Source organism: Crinia signifera, chromosome 4 (assembly GCF_055691185.1).
Source record: "Crinia signifera chromosome 4, ASM5569118v1, whole genome shotgun sequence".
Classification (NCBI taxonomy): domain Eukaryota; kingdom Metazoa; phylum Chordata; class Amphibia; order Anura; family Myobatrachidae; genus Crinia; species Crinia signifera.
In genome coordinates this window covers 47632138-47651956 of record NC_139220.1, presented here as the reverse complement: position 1 = coordinate 47651956, position 19819 = coordinate 47632138, and the positions used below count along the sequence as shown (strand labels likewise).

General features: G+C 45.8%; 1 protein-coding gene across 1 annotated transcript in view; it reads right to left on the bottom strand.

Moving 5' to 3' along the window:
- The window catches only part of FAXDC2 (fatty acid hydroxylase domain containing 2), a 44857-nt gene that overhangs the window by 19943 nt on the left and 5095 nt on the right, over positions 1 to 19819 (bottom strand). Inside the window, exons 2-3 of the mRNA XM_083181722.1 lie at positions 6982 to 7026; positions 6208 to 6299 (exon numbers count right to left, since the gene is read on the bottom strand). Of these exons, the coding sequence (XP_083037848.1) occupies positions 6208 to 6299; positions 6982 to 7026 (137 nt within the window). The remainder of the gene's footprint in view (positions 1 to 6207; positions 6300 to 6981; positions 7027 to 19819) is intronic.

Genomic DNA, 19819 nt, shown 5'->3' with positions numbered 1-19819 from the left:
ACAGTCGGGATTCTGACGGTCTGTATACCGACATCGGAATGCCAACCATCGGTACTCCGATGTCGTTATACTGACTGTCGGGCCGTCATCCGTCACCCACCTCTGCCAACTCTGCTGGGAATCTATTCCACTTAACCACCCCCCTTTCTGTGTAGTAATTTTTCCTCAAGTTTCCTTTGAATCTACTGTGTTCCAATACTTTGTTTTGAAGAATGTTTTCCTGCTGGACGTTGTTAAAACCCTTGATATATTTGGAAGTTTCTATCCTGTCCCCCCTTTCCCTTCTCTGGGCCAAACAATACATATAAAGTTCTTGTGGTCTTTCCGGGTAAGTTTTGTGATGTAGGCCATGCACCATTGTAGCTGTCCTTCTTTGTACCGTTTCTAATTTATTTATATTCTTCTGGAGATATGGTCTCCAGAACTGGACACAGTACTCTATATGAGGACATACCTATAAAGTGGCATTATTTATTTCTGCTACCGATTCCACTACCTATGCAACCAAGCATCTGACTTTGTCACCTGAAGACTCCTAGATCTTTTAACTCCTCAGTAGTTTCCATTATAGTTCTGTTCATACTATATTTAATCTTTGGATATTTAGACAGAAATGCCTGATTTTTTTAGCACTGAACTGCAATTTCCACGTTCTTAACTATTCCTCACGTCTATCTAGATCCTCATTGATTTTGTTTCACTCCTCCTGTGTGTCGTATCCATCTTTACTTTTTGTTTTTTTGATCTTCAGCCAGGCAAGGTAGAGGTCAGCCATGGAAAGCTCAGTAGGAAATGGTACCTCTAGGACTGCCCACAGGGCTAAGGAATTACTTCCTAGCACTGCCAAACACTGCATCTACTCGCACTGTTCTCCAATTCGTAGGCAGTACTAGCAATGCTCTCCGCTGTATAGGCAGTACTAGCACTGTTCTCCTCTGCATATGCAGTACTAGCACTGTTCTCCACTGCATAGGCAGTACTAGCACTGCTCTCCGCTGCATAGGCAGTACTAGCACTGTTCCCCACTGTATAGGCAGTACTAGCACTGTTCCCCGCTGTGTAGGCAGTACTAGCACTGTTCCCCTCTGTATAGGCAGTACTAGCACTGTTCCCCACTGTATAGGCAGTACTAGAACTGTTCCCCTCTGAACATGCATTACTACCACTGTTCCCTGCTGCATAGGCAGTACTAGCACTGTTCCCCACTGTGTAGGCAGTACAAGCACTGTTCTCCACTGTATAGGCAGTGCTAGCACTGTTCCCTGCGGCATAGCCAGTACTAGCACTGTTCCCCACTGTGTAGGCAGTACTAGCACTGTTCTCCACTGCATAGGCAGTACTACCACTGTTCCCTGCTGCATAGGCAGTACTAGCACTGTTCCCCGCTGTATAGGCAGTACTAGCACTGTTCCCCGCTGTATAGGCAGTACTAGCACTGTTCCCCGCTTTGTAGGCAGTACTAGCACTGTTCTCCACTGCATAGGCAGTACTACCACTGTTCCCCGCTGTATAGGCAGTACTAGCACTGTTCCCCTCTGAACATGCATTACTACCACTCATAGGCGTGCGCAAGGGGGGTGCCGGGGGTGCACAGGCACCTCCTAATCATAGCTGAGGGATGGGGCTTTCCAACGAGCCCAGCCCCGTGTCTCTAGCCCCCTGGGAACCGGAGATACTGCCAGGCAAAGCTGGAACGTTTTCCCTATAGAATAACATGGGACCCGCTAATTCCGACCCCCACCCAGTTCAATGGCTGCCAGTTCCCCCTTCGGCATCACTGAAGCTCGAGGTTGATTTCAGTCGAACCCAAATCGCTGGGCCTTCAATCTGATACCAGGCGGATCCATATGGATTATTTGATTCCAGGGATATTGAGGTTAAACCGTTTTTTTTTTTTTTTTGTATGTGTGTGTGTGTATACTATGTGTGCGGGTGGGCATTTGCCCCTGGGCACTTGGGGTACAAGTGTCCCGTGCCCGCCACAGCCTCCTTCCCTTTTGAGCGGCTGACCAGATGCTGCCTGCCGCTGACAGGTAAAGTAGCTTCAGTGTGCGGCGTGCAGCATCCGGCCAGCGGCTCAAAAGGGAAGGAGGCTGCGGCTCCGGTGGACATCTTATAAGAAGAGTGCACAGCGCTACCCGGAAGTGCGGATTCACGGGAGCGCTGGTGTGCAATGCGCACCCCCAGCAATGAGCATGAAACTCCCCTTGTCAACGAGCATTTAACCACCCCCTTCCCAGGGAGCATGTGACTCCTGGCAAAGAACATTTCACATCCCCCCCCCCCATGGCATAATCTGTAATGGCCATCACAGTCTGAGGCGTAAAGTGTAATGGGCATCATGGTGTGAGGCGTAACATGTAATGGGAATTACACGTACAACGTGTAATGGGCATTATGGAATGTGGTATACTATGTAATGGCTGTGTGATGTGTAATATGCATGTAAGTATGTGTTAATTTTTGGCGCGCGCCTTCGACGTGCACAGTCCCTATTGTCCCTGTTTTAATAATATTTTTTTTAAGCCCTAACATAATTTGTAATGGGCATTACGGTGTGTGGCATGTGTGATGGGCATTATTGTGCGTGACATTATGTCTAGTGTGTTTCATTATGTGTAATAATAGGAGATGATGAACACGCCCAGTAGATAGTGATGGACACGCCCCCTCCAATGGTGCACCCCCTAATAAAACGGGCTGCGCACGCCTATGCTACCACTGTTCCCTGCTACATAGGCAGTACTACCACTGTTTTCCACTGCATAGGCAGTACTACCACTGTTCCCTGCTGCATAGGCAGTACTAGCACTGTTCCCCGCTGTATAGGCAGTACTAGCACTGTTCCCAACTGTATAGGCAGTACTAGCACTGTTCCCCTCTGAACATGCATTACTACCACTGTTCCCCTCTGAACATGCATTACTACCACTGTTCTTCACTGCATAGGTGGTACACATGGTCAGGCATGTCTCTTTCAAAATAAAAATTTGAACACCATGACACAGAAACACAAGCCAGGGATGAGCTTACACCAGTTTGCAAAGCTTATTATGCAAGTTTTCAACCAAGCATATGCAAGTACAAGCCGTGCAGTGTCACATGCAAGCGAGTCACATCTCACAGTAATATAGTAACATAGTAGGTAAGGTTGAATAAAGACGTTCATCCATAATTATCAACCTGTTTTAGCTACAATCATTGGAGTAAGTTCTAAAAGTGATGTCCTATTCCAGGATTATACATTTTGATCACATTTTCAGCTTAATTAGTATCAATTTAGGGGGTGATTCAGGTTGGTTTGCAAAAGTAAACCTTCTTTAATGGACAAAACCATGTGCACTGCAGGTGGGGCAGATGTAACATGTGCAGAGAGAGTCACATTTGGGTGAGTTATTTTATTTCAGTGCAGAGTAATGAGTAATACCGGCTGCTTTACTTTTACACTACAATTTTATGTTTCAGTTTGAACACACCCTACCCAAATGTAACTCTCTCTGCACATGTTACATCAGCCCCACCTGCAGAGCCCATGGTTTTGTCCATTAGAGAGAGATTTTACTTTTGCGAGTAAACCTGAATTAGGCCCTTAGTTCCCGAACCTCTCATTAAATATGACCTCATCAGGAACTGGGTTCCTCAACATGTCCTGGGCCTTCTTTTCTAAGGATAGATAGATAGATAGATAGATAGATAGATAGATAGATAGATAGATAGATAGATAGTTACATATTTTATCTATATATCATAGTAACATAGTAATTAAGGCTGCAAAAAAGACGTTAGTCCATCGAGTTCAACCTATTTGACTTGTAACTACTGACTTGAGTAATGGTGTGTACACACGGTGAGATGTGCCTTGAGATGCGATCCCCGATATGATCAAATTGGATCGCAAGGCACATTCGATTTGCATACAATCTTGACTATATAGTGCAGATCTGCACTATATAGTCAAGGCAGCCAAGACTTTCTGGCTTGCGATATGTAAACGCGCATCGGGATCGGATCCGGATCGCAAGGGTTAAAACCCTTGCAATCTGCATCCGATGCCGATCCGATGTTGACTATATCGTCAACATCGGAAGGCAAATTGTACCGTGTGTACACACTATAAGTCATATCTATAGGATTCCCTTAGTGGCCAAATATGTATCCAGTTTTGACTTAAATTCATTAACAGTAGTTGCTGTAATCACCCCCACCGGCAATGACTGCTCTAATGGTGAAGAATCCTCTTCTTACAGATGGAGCTGGTCTCTTCTATGCTGGCGCTGCGCCAGTGTCAGAATCTGGCGAAGAGGTGCCCCCTCTGACTGAGATGCGCGCGCGTCTCACACGCACACGCGTCTCAGTTTCCCGTCGGCGGGGGGACGGGAACCCTGTCCCAGGGTTAGGGGGGGGGCAGCAAGGCAGCGGTGTAATTCAGTACGGAATTTCTCGAGCCTCAGTACATGTCCGCGTGTCCTAAGTATAGGCCTGTTACTGAACAAATCATCTCCCAGTTCCATATGATTCCCAATCCTGTATTTGAACATACTAATCATATCACCTCTCAACCTCATATTCAGCCCGGTTAACCTACCTTTGTATTCTAGTGATTCAAGACCTTTTACTAGCTTAGTCGCCCTTCTTTTTAAGGTGCGGTGCCCGGAACTGAACACAATATGCCAAGTGTGGTCTCACCAATGTAAAGAGGCACTATCACATTGGCATCCCTTGAATCCATACCCTTTTTAATGTATGCCAGTGTCCAGTTTGCTTTTGCTGCTGCACTTGAGCCATGTGCACTTTTACCCAATTTTTTATCTATGATGACCCCCAAGTCCTTCTCTACAGCAGAATTCCCTATAATATTCGGTCGACACCCGCATTAGGTCGACATGGTCTAGTTCGACAGTCAAAGGGTCGACATGGGATTTTTCACTTTTTCTTTTACCCGAATGTCAACACAGTCGACATGGACATCGTATCAGTGCACCACCGCGTCCCCTCGCATGAAAGTACAGAAAGTAGCAAAACGAACGTACCAGAAAATCAAAGTGACCACTAATTTTTTTTTAAATGCTTTAAGTCCCTAGGGCCCGATTCAGACCTGAACGCACGGCCGCTTATTCGCATCCGCTAGCGATTGGTTAAGCCACTGCCCCACTAAAGTGAAATCCCTCCTGGCGAATCAATGTGCTCGGTGTGCGAATGGTTGATTCAGTTGCACATACATTCGTACTGTAGCTAAGCAAAAATGTCCAAAACCCATTGTAGCAGGCTCACCATCCAATGATTTTTACACTGGGCACCAGTCATCGCAGGCAGTGCGTAGCCCTGGACTTACTCAGCGGCTGCGATGGATGAAGGCATATCCGGCCTGTTGCTGACAGACCCTCCCCTAAAATGCTAAGACACTCCCAGCATTTTCCCAGACACTTCCAGTGTTTTCCTAGGCACTGCCAGAGATTTCCCTGACCCTCCCAGCGTTTCCCAGACACTCCCAGCGTTTTTCCAGACACTCCCAGCGTTTTCCCAGACACTCCCAGCGTTTTCCCAGACACTCCCAGCGTTTTCCCAGAAACTCCCAGCTTTTTCCTAGGCACGCCTACGTTTTTCTTAGCACTCCAACTAAATGGCTGACCTGCACCACCCCCAGACGTGAACTTCCTGTCAATCACCTTGCAAACGGTGATATCATTGCAGGATAGCCTTGTACATTCGTACTTCAGGCCATACGCATTCGCAGTGCATTGATAATCAGCCGCTGTCTGAATTTATAGCGTTCAGGTCTGTATCAAGAGAATTCAGCTGTAGAAGTGACCGGGTCATTGGTCTGTAGTAACAGTAAGCTATAGTCACAAGACCTGGTTGTCAGACAACATGGGAACCAAAGCCTTGTGCTAGAATTGTTTGCTGCAACACTGAGACACAACACCGTTGGCATGCTCAGCGTGGGTCACAGGATGGCTGGCATTCTTTAATATCATTCAGCATAATAAATGATTATTTCTAAGGTAATAACATAATCTGGCATGTTGTGACTTGTCACAGTAAGTACTTTAGTAGCTGGGTCATTCTAGTGGGGCAAGTTCTTCTCTCTGTCCATGTTACCAGGATGATTTGTGAATGCATTCTTGCCGAATAGCGGCAGTACACTGTGCTTACTGTAGCAGAACATATTGCTACCCAGTGCTCTGCTCCAATATCACATTTCCTCACCATGTGACCGTGTTCCTGAACGCTGCGAAAGTCAGGAGCCCTGTTCCCAACACAAAGGCTGTTTTCTTCACGGAATCCCACACCTGACCGTCCTATGGAGAGAGGCACATACATGGTGATTTGGCACTGTAGCAGGAACATTATGTAATATACATATTATATCACTGCCCTGACAACAGAAATTGAATACCCAATTATGCTGCCCAGACACTCGGGCGATTGGACGTGATGCGACACCGAGCTTCAATTTCCCTTGAAGCTTCCCCTGCGATGAATCGCATCTGAAGTGCTTTTTCCCTCCCCCCGATGTGCATACAATCATGCGATACATCGTATGCCCCATGTAACCTGAAATCTGGTGATGTAATGAGGGCTGGGCTATCTTTGGGTTATATAAACTGACAGATTGCCCATCGCATTGCGATAAATCGCATGTGTTTAAAAACCACATGCGATCGCTCATGCAATGCGATAAATATTATGTGCAGCACATATTATCTTGAGATGCGAGATCCAACCAACGTGGCCGTGCATCGCGGGGACACATTCGATATGCATACAATCATGCCATTTATTGCGCCAATGCGGTCGAAATCGAATGATTGTATGTAATATCGCCCTAGTGGCTCGGAACCATTTAATGCTGAGCAACAGTACTTACATTTTTGGAGTTGCTTTAGGTGGAATAAATTGACATTTTGTATTACTGAGTTTTAATACAGATGTTTGTCAATATACAGTAGTTACCCATTATTTACCCATGTTACCATGTACCTGATTTCTGCGTTCTGGGAGGACGGAGGTCTCACTTTTTCCCATCTGTAAACAAAAAGAAATCCAGTCATCACCAGAATAGCTACAATTTATACAGGTCTGACCAGCACTGAACTTGGGTCCCTAGAAAACTTTTATCTGGACCTGAATTTCAGTTTGCCAAACCGATCTGGTAACAGGTCTGGCAGTGGTCTCAGGACATATTGGGTATTTTGTGGCAATGACAGTTTAGGGAAGTGGTAGCCAAACCGATTCTCAAGATCTACTAACGGTCCATGTTTTTCAAATCACCTCACTGGTGCACCTCTATAGTCATTACTAACATTTCCCAGACTCCCTAGCTGGTGCACCGCTGTAGTCATTACTAACTGACACATTTTCAAACTTGTTGCATTCATTCCTACTATAGATCCACAGATTGCCTGAAAAAAACCCACGAACTGTTGCACACCCCTGGTTTAGGGCATACTGTATGGTACAATTCTGAAGCAAGTAGAGTTGGGTCACCGGAGGGTCCAGGGCTGTCCCTCAATGACCAATATCCATCAAAGTTAATAACCCTCTAGTTACTAGGCAAAACGAGGGCAGCATAGGCCAGAGTGCAGTTAAGAGCCCGGGGATTTGGGGGTTAAACGCAGATGCACATGAAGCACAGAGCAGTGTATAATTCTTAGGCAAGTTAGCATGTGGTGCATCTGGGCCAATCAGCACCAAGAGGGGAGGTAGCTTAAGTGGGGTATATAGGGTCCAGCTCTGGGGTAGGAACTTCCTCTTGGAATCCGGATCCCCACCCTCCCATCCCTTCTTTTCTTTCCTCTCTCTGGTGCTCATTGCCTTCGGGCTGTCCAAACAATTCGGTAAAATTTATTTTAGTTTAAAAATCGGCGAGAAGGCGCTCTCGACCAGCAGTCGGGTGAGGTGTCAGGTGGTCACCGTGCGGTATTAACCCCCCTTGCCAGGACGGTGGGCGAGTCCCGAAATGAGCGGGGACGGTGGGCACTTCCTTGAGGTGTCCGCGCCCTACCTTAGAGGGGGCGGAGAGCCGTCACGGTGCAGGCTGTACCTTACGTAAGGGGTGTGTTTGTTAGATTGGAGCGATGCAGTCGCTGCCATTGGCATACACCTCTGACTGGTGCTGGTCTCAAGTGCTGTCTTGGCCATCCCTTTGATAGACTAACAAGGGTCATACCACCTAAATAAATAACTTGACCATTTTAAACTTATGCCATGGTTGTCTGAGTCTTATTTTTAGATAAGGTGTCCGCGTGAATTATTTCTAGGAAGTAATGTAAGGGTAACAACAAAGGGTAACCAACATAATCCCTTGGGCGCCTTATAGGGTACGATACATTTATACATGTGTCATTTGTTAATAAATAAAACCTTAGTAATAATAATAAGCTCCGGTGTAACAAACACCCTAAACCAAGGCACTTGGTGATATTACCTCTCATTCCTCCATTGCCAGATGTGTGTGGAGCATGCACAGGGTGTGTGCGTACAGTGCCTGCCAACTGTCCTGGTTTATAATTGTACAGCGCAGTATAAATAAATGGTAATAACAGTAATAACAATTTCCTGGGAAAGTCCAGAGTTCTTGTTCTGCCCTTGGTTTGGAGATGTGTCTGATTTCTTCTGGCGCAGTACCACACCCAGGGGTAGATGTATGAAGCAATGATAAGGGAGAAGAAGTGAGCCAGAGGCGAAGTGGCCCATGGCAACCAATCAGCACTGAAGTGACATCTATAATTTGCATACTTTCCAATTATACAGAGCAGCTGATTGGTTGCTATGGGCCACTTCTCCTCTGTCTCACTTCTCCCTTATTACCACTTCATACATCTACCAACCAGTGCCTGATTAACCAATAGGCAGATTAGGCTATAGCGTAAGGCCACCTAACTGGGGGGCATCTTGCAGGTGACAGCTGAGGAATAAAATGAAGGCCTAATCTATTCCATGCTTCTTAGCTATCAACCTTCCTAATGTACTATTATCTATTTATCATTTCATTTATAGCGCAGCAGATTCCGTTGCGCTTTACAATAGTAGACAGTGATAAAACAAACTGGGTAATAACAGACAGACTTGGAGGTAGGAGGGCCCTGCTGCACGCTTATGATCTATAGGGATATAGGAGGGAAACACAAGGACAGGCACCAGTAATAGCATAGCAGTCCCACCAAGTTACAAGTCCAGAAGGGACGCTATATGATACATAAGTGCCTCAGAGGGTTATGCGTGTAGAACTTAACTAGAGGTGAGTTTTCAGGGAACGCTTGAAAATTTGGAGTCTAGTGGAGAGTCTTATTGTGCATGGAAGGGCATTCCATAGGATGGGAGCAGCACGATGTAAGTCCTGTACTAGTGAATGGGAGCTAGTGATCCGTGCAGAACAGAGACGCAGATCTTGTGCAGAGCGGAGTGGTCGAGATGGGAGATATTTTGTGATAAGTAAAGAGATATAAGCTGGTGCAGTATGGTTAATAGCTTTATATGCGAGTAGAAGTATTTTATATTGAATATGAGAGTCTGTTCTTGGGAAGACCAGTTAGAAGACTTTTGCAATAATCAATGCGGGATATGAGTGCATGGATAAGAGATTTGGTAGTGTCTTGTGTGAGATATGTCGTATTTTGAATATGTTTTTTATATGCATGTAACATGATTTGGAGACAGATTGAATGTGGGGAAGAAAGGACAGTTCAGAGTCGAGGATGACTCCTGGGTAATGAGCTTATGGGCTAGGGTAGATTGTCGAGTTGTCAACAGTTATGGAGATATCAGGATGGTAACTATTCTTGGCTGGTGGGAATATAAGTAATTCCATTTTGTAAATATTGAGTTTGAGTTGGCGAGAAGACATCCAAGATGAGATGGCAAAGAGACATTCAGAGACTCTGTGACTGGTGACAACTCTGGGGTTGATAGATAGATTTGAGTATCATCTGCATATAAGTGATAATGAAATCCGAAAGAGCTAGTAGAGAGGTAGTAGTGTAGGAGGATAAGAGTGTGGATACTTCATTTTCATTTCATTTGGGCTCAAATGAAGAGAAAGTGCCAGAGGGTTCAGCAGCGGAATAAAATTGAATTAGAGGTTGAGGAAGAGCATACCATTTCATCTTGGATTTTATCAATCTTGTCCTTAAAGTAGGAGGCAAGTTCTTGTGCACTGATGGTAGCCAAAGAGGGAGAAGGGGGAGGGTACAGAAGAGACTTAAATGTGTTAAAACGTCGCTTACAGTTGGTGGCATGAGAAGTGATGAGAGATTGATAGTATGTTTGTTTGGCCTTGTCCAAAGCATTGCAGTAGGAGTGGTAGCTAGTCTTATATGTGAGGAAATCAGTCATATTACGAGATTTACGCCATTGGTGTTCTACTTTACGTTCCTGATTTCGTAGTTGTCTTGTTGTTTTGGAGTGCCACGGTTGGCATCTAAGCCTACGTGGGGTGTAATTCTGGAGCCACTTCATCAAGGGCTGTTTCTTTTTTTTTTTTTACTTCCTTTTTATTAAATTTTGCAAAAAGACAAGACATACATATACATTTCAATGATACAGTGATACATACAAGCCCAAGAGACCTTGGAAAACACACATTTTTCTATAGAGTTTCCATTATTTTTCAAACCAAAGTTTTCAATAATGCATCAGATTAAATTATCACTGTATCATACAATAAAACATTACATTACATACCAACACCCCCCCTATGCGTCCAGTGCTAACCACTCTACCTATCTTTCAACTAGTTGTTAATCAGGTTTCCTCTAGATCTTGTACAATTCAATTCTGGGTGCATTGTCCACTTTTTCCCATTCCTAGGGATTTATTAACTCTCCCGTGTCTGGAACCTTTTAGGTGGCTAATATGGAACGCCCTACTTTAATTTCATTGTTTAAATCTTTTTTAATTTATTACTTTATGGACTATCCAATAATAGTTTGTGTATTAATTACATACGTGACTGATCTTTTCTCAACTAACGTGACAACTCTAAATCATCTTCTTATATTCTCCATGTGATGCCCCCTCCCAATCTAATCCACCTCCCAGCCCACCCTCCCACCCTACAAATCAACCTCCCATTTCCCTCCCTTAAACCATTAGCAATACCCCCCCCCTACTACCCAAACCTCCCTTCACCCTAATCCAGTGGCCCACCCTCCCATCGAAACCTCCCTCATTATTACTTATTCCCCTTCCCCGCCTCCCCCCCCACCCACTTTACCCTTGTGATACCCCCCCCATTATCCGTAAAACCTCACCACTCAGTGTTCGAGTAAGGATTAAGGATCATATCAATTGATCACTTCATTAACCATCTGTGCCAAATTTTATAAAATTTATTTAATGTGTTTCTATTGATATAAAGGTGTTTCTCATGTGATACGGTATAATCCATCAATGCCTTCCATTTCCCATACTCCGGGGCTTCCTTTTCCATCCACATTCTAGCTATTATAACTTTAGCTATTGCACAGGAGTTCATGACAAACACCCTATCCTCCTAATTCGTTATGCTGGCAGCATTTATATTTAACAAGCAACATCCTGGAGTGAGGCTGCTCTCATTTATCCCCAAGTTCACCAGGGTTGATATTACTTCTTTCCAAAACCTTTGAATGATTTGACATTCCCATATCAAATGATAAAACGTCCCCACAGCATTATTACATTTCGGGCATTTGTCCGAGGTTCTTCCCCCAAATTTCATCAGCTTCTCCATGGTTAAGTACACTCTGTGCACTATATACAGTTGAACTTGGTGTACTCTGATTGAATTTGTGCTCTTATAGACAGAAGACAGAGCATTATCCCACTCCACATCCTCCATAGGGCCTATATCTCTCTCCCATTTTTCCCTTAATTGTGGAAAGCTTCCTTCATTCTTCTCCCTCATTAACTGGCTATATATTTTGGCGACTTTACAGTTGCTATTCTTTTGCAAAAAATTTTTCACTGGGGATATCACAAATTCCGGGGGCTCTCCTCTGAACTGCGTATACAAGGCCCTTCTTAATTGAATATATCTAAAGAAATACGATGGAGGTACATTATACTCTTCCTGTAACTGGGTAAAGGACTTTAGATCTTTATTTATAAATAGTTGACTCACCATTGTTATTCTATATGGTCCCCATACCTCCTCAACCTGGAGTGCTCTTAACCCGGCTAGCCTTCTAAAATCATTTAGTGGATGTTCCACCTCCATACTTTGAAATTTCAAGATCTTATTTGCCTCCTTCCAGACTCTTACCGCCTGTGTGACCGCCGGGGGATCTTTTATACTAGTCTGCCCCTTTATTAATTTTTGCAGGGGAGTGTTTTTCTTATTCGCAGGCTTTATCATATTCATTATTCTATCATACTCCTCATCACCCATTATCCAGCCTGCTAATGCTCTTATTTGCCCCGCTAAATAATACATTTTAAGATCTGGAAGTGCCATGCCCCCTTCCTCCCTCTTCCTCATTAAAGTCTGGAGCCTTATTCTTGGTCTAGAGTTGTTCCATATAAAAGTTGAAAACATGCTGTTTACTTTCCTAAAAAAGGCATCTCTGATAAAGCATGGGGAATGTTGCATTATATATAGGAATTTAGGCAATATTGACATTTTCAATAAATTTACCCTTCCTATTGTTGTAAGTGGCAATCTAGCCCATTGTTTTAATTTTGCGGCCAGATGGACCATCAGGGGGTCGAGATTTAACCCTGCAAAGTCTCTTGGATCCCGGGAAATCCAAACTCCCAGGTATTTAAAAGTAGTAACATATTTAAGGGGTAGGTGAGTTGGCAGAGATTCTAAGGACCCAGGGTTGATCGGAAGGACACAAGACTTCCCCCAATTCACCCTGAATCCAGAGTAGTCTCCGAAATCCTCGATCTCTCCCAGGGCCACAGGAATTGCCTTGACTCCGTCAGCCAAGAATATTAACAGGTCGTCCGCATATAAGGACACCACCTCAGTGCTGTCCCCTATACCGAACCCGACCAACTCAGAATGTTTTCGCAAAAAACAAGCCAGTGGCTCAATCGCCAGAGCAAAGAGGCTTGGGGACAGGGGACACCCCTGTCTGGTTCCTCTATACAGGGCAAAGGGTTGAGAGATACTCCCATTAATTGCCATCCTTGCCTTGGGATCTGTGTACATTAACTTCACCCATTTAATAAAGGCCGGTCCCAGCCCAAATGCACCCAGTACTGCCCAGAGGTAGTGCCACTCAACCGTGTCAAAAGCTTTGACCGCATCAAGCGACACCACCACTGGGCAGGGGTCCTGTACCCTAGGGATCTGAAGGTGTGTAAAAAAATTTCGCAGGTTCTGGGCAGTAGATTTTCCGGGCATGAAACCAGTCTGGTCTCTATGCACTAATTCTGCAATATGACGATTCAGTCTCACTGCCAGCACTTTGGCTAGAATTTTGGCTTCAACTGATATTAAAGAGATTGGACGATAGGATTCAACTGACAAGGGGTTTTTCCCTTCTTTTAGGATTACCACTATTTTAGCCTCTTGCATAGATACCGGGAGTTTATTTTCTTGAAAACTATAATTTAGAGTGTCTAATAACATTGGGGCCAACACTTCCGAATACTTCTTATAAATCTCCCCAGGTATGCCATCCAGGCTGGGGGCTTTGCCATTTGGCAGAGAGGCAATTGCATCTTTAACCTCCTGCAATGTTATCAGGGCTTCCAACTCCTCCCTGCCCTCATCCGATATCCTAGGGAGATTTATTTTCTTTAGGAAGTCTACAGTTTCAGAAGGGCTATGTATGGGTCTGGATTCATAAGTTTTTGCAAAATAATCCCTAAAAACAATTAAAATGTCCCCCCCTTCACCGACCATCTTCCCCGAGGAGTCTTTAATTTTTGTTATTATTGTTGAAGGGCGATCAGCTTGCGCCAGATACGCCAATAACCTCCCTGATCTATCGGAGCTGGCATACGTTGTGAATGAGTTGTTTTGTAACACTCTAGCATTTTCTACCTTCAACCCTTCTAACCACTCTCCCTGTACTTTTAACCATGCGTTTTTATTTTCTTCCGTGGTATTCCCCAGGTACTCTAACTCCAACTCTCTACATTTTTTTTCTAATTCAGCTGATTTACTCCTACCTTCCCTTTTAACCCTGCCAATTTCTTTCTTTAACAAGCCTCTCAAATAAGCCTTAAAGGCATCCCAAACAACATTCAGGGGAGCAGATTCTTTGTTTAATTCCCAAAATTCAAGCCAGTTCTCCTTTAATCTGTCCGTGCAATCAATTCTCTCCAGCCACCTGGCATCGAATCTCCAGAAGACGGTACCAATCTCTTTCTCATCAGACAATTCTAGCATTATTGGAGAGTGGTCTGATACACCTCTAGTGAGATATTCGACCGATTTAACTCTAGATATTAATCCTCTGGAGATCAGAGCCAGGTCAATCCTAGAGAAAGATTGGTATGAGGTGGAGAAGCATGAGAACTGCCTGTCTCCTGGATGTTTTTCCCTCCAAGCTTCTACCCAGCCCAAATTTTGTACATATGAATCAAAGCCTCCATTTCCTCTACCCGTCCCCGCCGGTGATCTGCTCCACCTATCCAGGTGGGGGTCCATAATATTGTTAAAATCTCCGATGCAGATCACCGGTAGGTCCGGGGAGGCAGAAACAAAGTCCACCACTTCAGCCATTACATTATAGGAGAAAGGAGGGGGGATATATACTGCCAGTAAAAACAATTTTAGAGAGTGGATCACACATTCTAAGAAAACATAGCGACCTAATGCATCAATTTTTACCCTTTTCATGACAAAAGGAAGAGATCTCTTGATCATGATCGATACTCCCCTTGACCCTGTGGAGAAGGGGGCATGAAAGATCTGTCCCACCCACGCTTTTTTAAGGGATTTTAATTTGTTACCTACTAGATGGGTTTCTACCAGACAGGTGATATCAGAATTGTATTTTTTTACCTGATTCATGATCAAAGATCTCTTTATCTTGTCATTTGCACCTCTTATGTTCCATGCAAGTATTTTTACCATAGTTGTACCTTCATTTTAACTTTCCTCCTCCTATATTTCCTTTTCAGCACTGGACACATACAGACACATACATTTAACATATAACATCCCCGACTCCCTCCCCAGCCACCCCCCTCCCTGCATGCCCACCCCTTTTGTGGCATACCTATTCCCATTACCCCTTACCCTTCCTTCTATTGGGCTCTAATTCAGACCACCATCGTGCGTTGAGCTCCCTGGAGTTTGGTACTATTTTTCCAACTCCACGCCTGCAAGCTGTTGTGCCCCCGGTACCCACTTATCTACCCAGTTTGCTGCTTCATGTGGGTTTGAAAAGAATAACGTTTCCCCCCTTGCCACCACCCTCAACTTGGCCGGATACATCATAGAGTACTTCAACTCCTTCTCGCGTAGCCTTCGCTTCACTTCTGAGTATTTTGCCCTTTCTTTTTGTACGTCAATTGCAAAATCAGGGAAGATTAAAATCCTTGTCCCGTTATGTTCAAGTGGGCCTTTGACTCTCGCGGCTCGAAGGAGATTGTCCCGATCTATAAAATGCAATATTTTTATTATCATTGTACGAGGTGGCGCTCCTGGAGGCAGTGGTCTGGAGGGTACTCTATGTGCTCGCTCAATGGAGAAGAAGGGGGTGAAGGTGTCACTACCCAATTTTTCCCTAAACCACTTCTCCATAAACATTGGAGGGTTGGCCCCCTCTTCTCTCTCCGGTAAGCCCACCACCCTTACGTTGTTTCTGCGACATCTCCCTTCCAAATCTGATATCTTATTTTTCATGTCTCGCATTTGGCCAGAGATACCGTCCACTTTTGCAGTTAATGCAATATTACTGTCCTCAAGTTTAGAGATACGGCCCTCCGCTTCACCGATTTGATCTTGCACCGCCTTAAGATCTTGTCTTAGGCCTGTCACATCTATCTGAATGTCCGATATTTTGTCTGTTAACCTCTGTTCGCTTCCTTTAATTGCCTCTAAAACCTGCTGTAATGTTATATCAGGCAAATCTTGAGGCTCACTGCCTTTTACAGGCGTAGAGGCTGGAGTGCTGGTTGGAGTTTGCGCCCTGGTGGTAGTTTGGGAACGGGAGAACTTTTCCAGCCTGGCTGCAGCTGTTGCATTGCCGGTCTTGCCCATGATGGACTGAAGTACTGTGCTTTTTATTATGTTTTTTATTTTTTATATATTTTTTTTCCTTCTCTTTAATCCTTTTCTTCCCGGATTGTTTCCTTTATATTTTTCTCTTTTCCCTTTCTCTCTCTCTCCCTGCAACCCAGGCCCTTTCCAGCCGGAGGGTAGGTATCCACACTAAAAAGGTGTAGGGGATATTGCTTTTTTTTTATTTTTATTTTTTTTTGGTCGTTTGAGTCAAGGGGGTAAACTGTATTCACAGCAGTTCCTCTTATTCACCATAAGATATATCTGAACCCACCTGCCTCACTTGACCTTCTCGGGCCAATCAGAGGTAAGTTTTGTGGCTTTTCTATTGAATGTATCAGGCGCCAAAAATATCTTTAAATATTGGAATGCGGACAGTCAACAAAGCAAATCCAAATGCAGGGAGAGAAAAAAAAAAAAAAAAAAAGGGAAAGTTTCTTCAATATTGCACACTCAATATATCACGCATGGGCAGATCTCACCTTGATCACCCTCGGTGCTTTTCAGGGAATCACCAATTCTCCAGGTCTGTTAAGACTTTTCCAGGATCAGCTTGAGTTAGATTTCCCTTTTCAGGCTTATCCATACAGGCACCAGAAGAGGCTGCAGGTCTCTCACCCCTGAAGGATTCAACTCAGCTTGGACCACACTTGTTTCTTCCGCCCTGCTGCACTCCTCCCGGCACAGGCCGTCTCCTCACCCGGCCTAGGTGCCCGGAGTGTACTGCTAGGCGCTCTTCCTTGGCGTCTGCCCGGTGTAATGGTGGGCGGATGGCCCCCTCACTCCTGTCTGTGCGACTCTGCGTTATGTCCCTCAGCGTTAGCCCTGGCGTCCGGCCTCCTCTTCACCCAGCCTGGGTGCCCGGAGTGTCCTGCTATGCACTCTTCCTTGGCGTCTGCCCGGTGTAATGGAGGGCGAATGGCGGATGGCCCCCTCTCTCCTATCTATGTGTCCCTGCGTTATGCCCCTCTGTGTTGGCCCTGGCGTCCGGCCGTCTCATCACCCGGCAGGCGCCTCAGGCTAACGCTTCCAGGGGACCTGTTGTGGGTTACCGCCGGCGGCTCTGGGCTTCTTCCCACGTCGCAGCTGCACTGGCGTCCGGCCGACCCGTCACCCGGCAGGCGCCGCGCAGAATCACCGCGTCTCTGTCTGTGCCCTCTCTGCCGGCGTTTCCCGGAAGGCGCGTTCCGAGCGTCTCAGCCACCACTCGCTCTCAGCTGCCGTGGGATCTCCTCAATGCCCCGGACCGCAGCAAGGAAACGGAGGAAGGGGAGGTAAGCGATCAAACTTTGTGGTTCTCCCGGCGGGCAGTTAACAGGCAGGCAAGCCCGGGCTCATGTTATATGCAGGATATTCTCCAAGGAGCTCCCTTGCTACCTCCTCACTCTCGCGCTGCCGTGATCCCGCCCCCTGACTTCCATCAAGGGCTGTTTCTAGTGTCTGGTAGAGGTGGGAGTCAGGAGAGGGAAATGTAGAAATTAGTGAGAGCTGTTGTTGCAGGGGGGTGGAAAGTTGTGGAAAATTAATAGCATTAGTATTTCTGCGGGTTAGAGTAGGCTTGCATGATTTCAGTGTCAGTGAGCTTGGGGGAGAGCGAGAGGGTAATGAGATTGTGATCAGAGAGAGGGACAGGGAGTGTTAGTAAAATCAGAGACTGAGCATAGCCTGGTGAAAACAAGGTCAAGGCAGTGGTCTTCTTCGTTAGTAGAGGAGTCGGACCAGTGGGAGAAGCCGAGAGAGGAGTTTGGAACATGCAAAGATGGTGGACTGTCAATATCAATATTGAAGTCACCCTGGATGGTAGTGGAGATATCAGAGGATAAGAAATGGGGGAGCCAGGCAGAGAAATCTTCCTTGAGTCATTGCGGTCGCTGTGCGAATGGATGTGTATGGCTGTGTGCGAATATGTTCCAAACCCATCGTAACTGACTCACCAGCAAATGATTTTTACATTGGGCACAAGTCATCGCCGGCTTCTCAACTAAGAACATAAGACAGGTGTTTTCCAGGTATGGGTCGACAGTCAATAGGTCGACCACTATTGGTCAACATTCCATAGGTTGATGCCTGAAAAAGATATACCTTAGGTTGACCCGAACAAGACCCCAGAATGTAGGGGTTGAGGCCCGGGGGGGCTCCCTGTGATAGCTTTCACCAGGGACATGGAGAACGGTCCAGACCATGTGGTCTGGACCCGTCTGGTTTTTATTACACCCCCGGACCATGCAGGGAGGCTGTATTCTCCCCTTCTTCTCTCCTGGTGACAGGTGTCAGAACAGCCCCACCAGACGGGGCGCCCCCGGCAATGCACCCCCCCCGGACCGGACACTACAAGCTCCAGAATGACATATATTGATGAATGGGGCCTGTCCGGTTCGGCGTTCTGAAGTCCAGTCCGTTTTTTACCCATACCATATTAGACTTGCTATTATTGGCAAGCAGAGCTGTCGAGAGCTGAACAGAGCTCACAAACTGGAGACTTGGCCAAATAATGGAGGTCTTGCAACACTGCCTTCCGTGGGGAGGTTTGGGTGGAAAATACTCGTTTTTGACCCCCTCAGCAACACTGCAAGAGGATACTCTGAGAGGATCCAGAGGATACTCTGCACAACAGTTTAAATTTAAATAGGGGAGCCACACCAATTGCCACCAACTGCCATTCCAAACTGACTCACTGGTACTTGGTGTGGGTCCCTATTTGAATTTTGGACTGTGCTGCAGCCCCACCTCTGGAGCGGTCACTGGTCCCCTCAGAAGCTGATCGGGAACCTGCCTTTCTCCAACAATAAGCCTCAGATTATTATTATAACAATACTGCTTACTACTGTGAGTGAAAGCTTGCACTGCTACATCTCAGTCAACACTGTGACACAGGTGGAAGGTGAGTGAGAGCTGCTGAATAAACAGTACTGTATGTTTACATTGCGTTACAGGCTGATACACCTCACATACGCAGCATTCAACAGACTCCAGCTATTACTGTAGGATCTGCCCCTATTGCTATTAATTACCTAGCATTACACCGTCTGCCGCACTTTGTGTTCAGTTTTAATACATCAAAGTCACAGGAGTTGTTCTAAGCACAGTAATATTGTAGGAAAATACAACCATAAACATTTATAGGTGAAATATCCACAGATATTCTCATACCCCCCAACATGACCCTCTCCAGGAGGGATGCAATGCTCTGTTTCTGGACTTCCCTCTATACACACCAGAAAATGCAGGGACTTACCCGGGAATATTGTCCCTGGATTATGCAGGGACATTCCTGGTTTGGCTCCTTTCACATCGCCTAGTCCCTGCATTTTATGGTGTGAGGGGGCAGCGGGGCCCGGGCAGCGGGTGGCAGGGTCCGGGCATCAGGTGGCAGGGTCCGGACTGTGGGGATCCGGCAATGGTGGCTGGTAGCTTTCCACCCTGCTGCCCGGCAAACAGCTCTACAAGGGCCCAGCCACCGCTGCCAGATCCCCAAAGTCCCTACCCCAGACCCCGCTGCCCAGATAGAAGCAATCCAGGATGCCGGGTAAGTACCTTTCACAATGGCCTGTTTCCTGGACTGGACCCGGGAGAAACCCTGCTATCTAGCAGGGTTGAATTCCCAGTAAATGTTCCCGGGAATTTGTACCGGGAACCTTGCACACCAGCGCT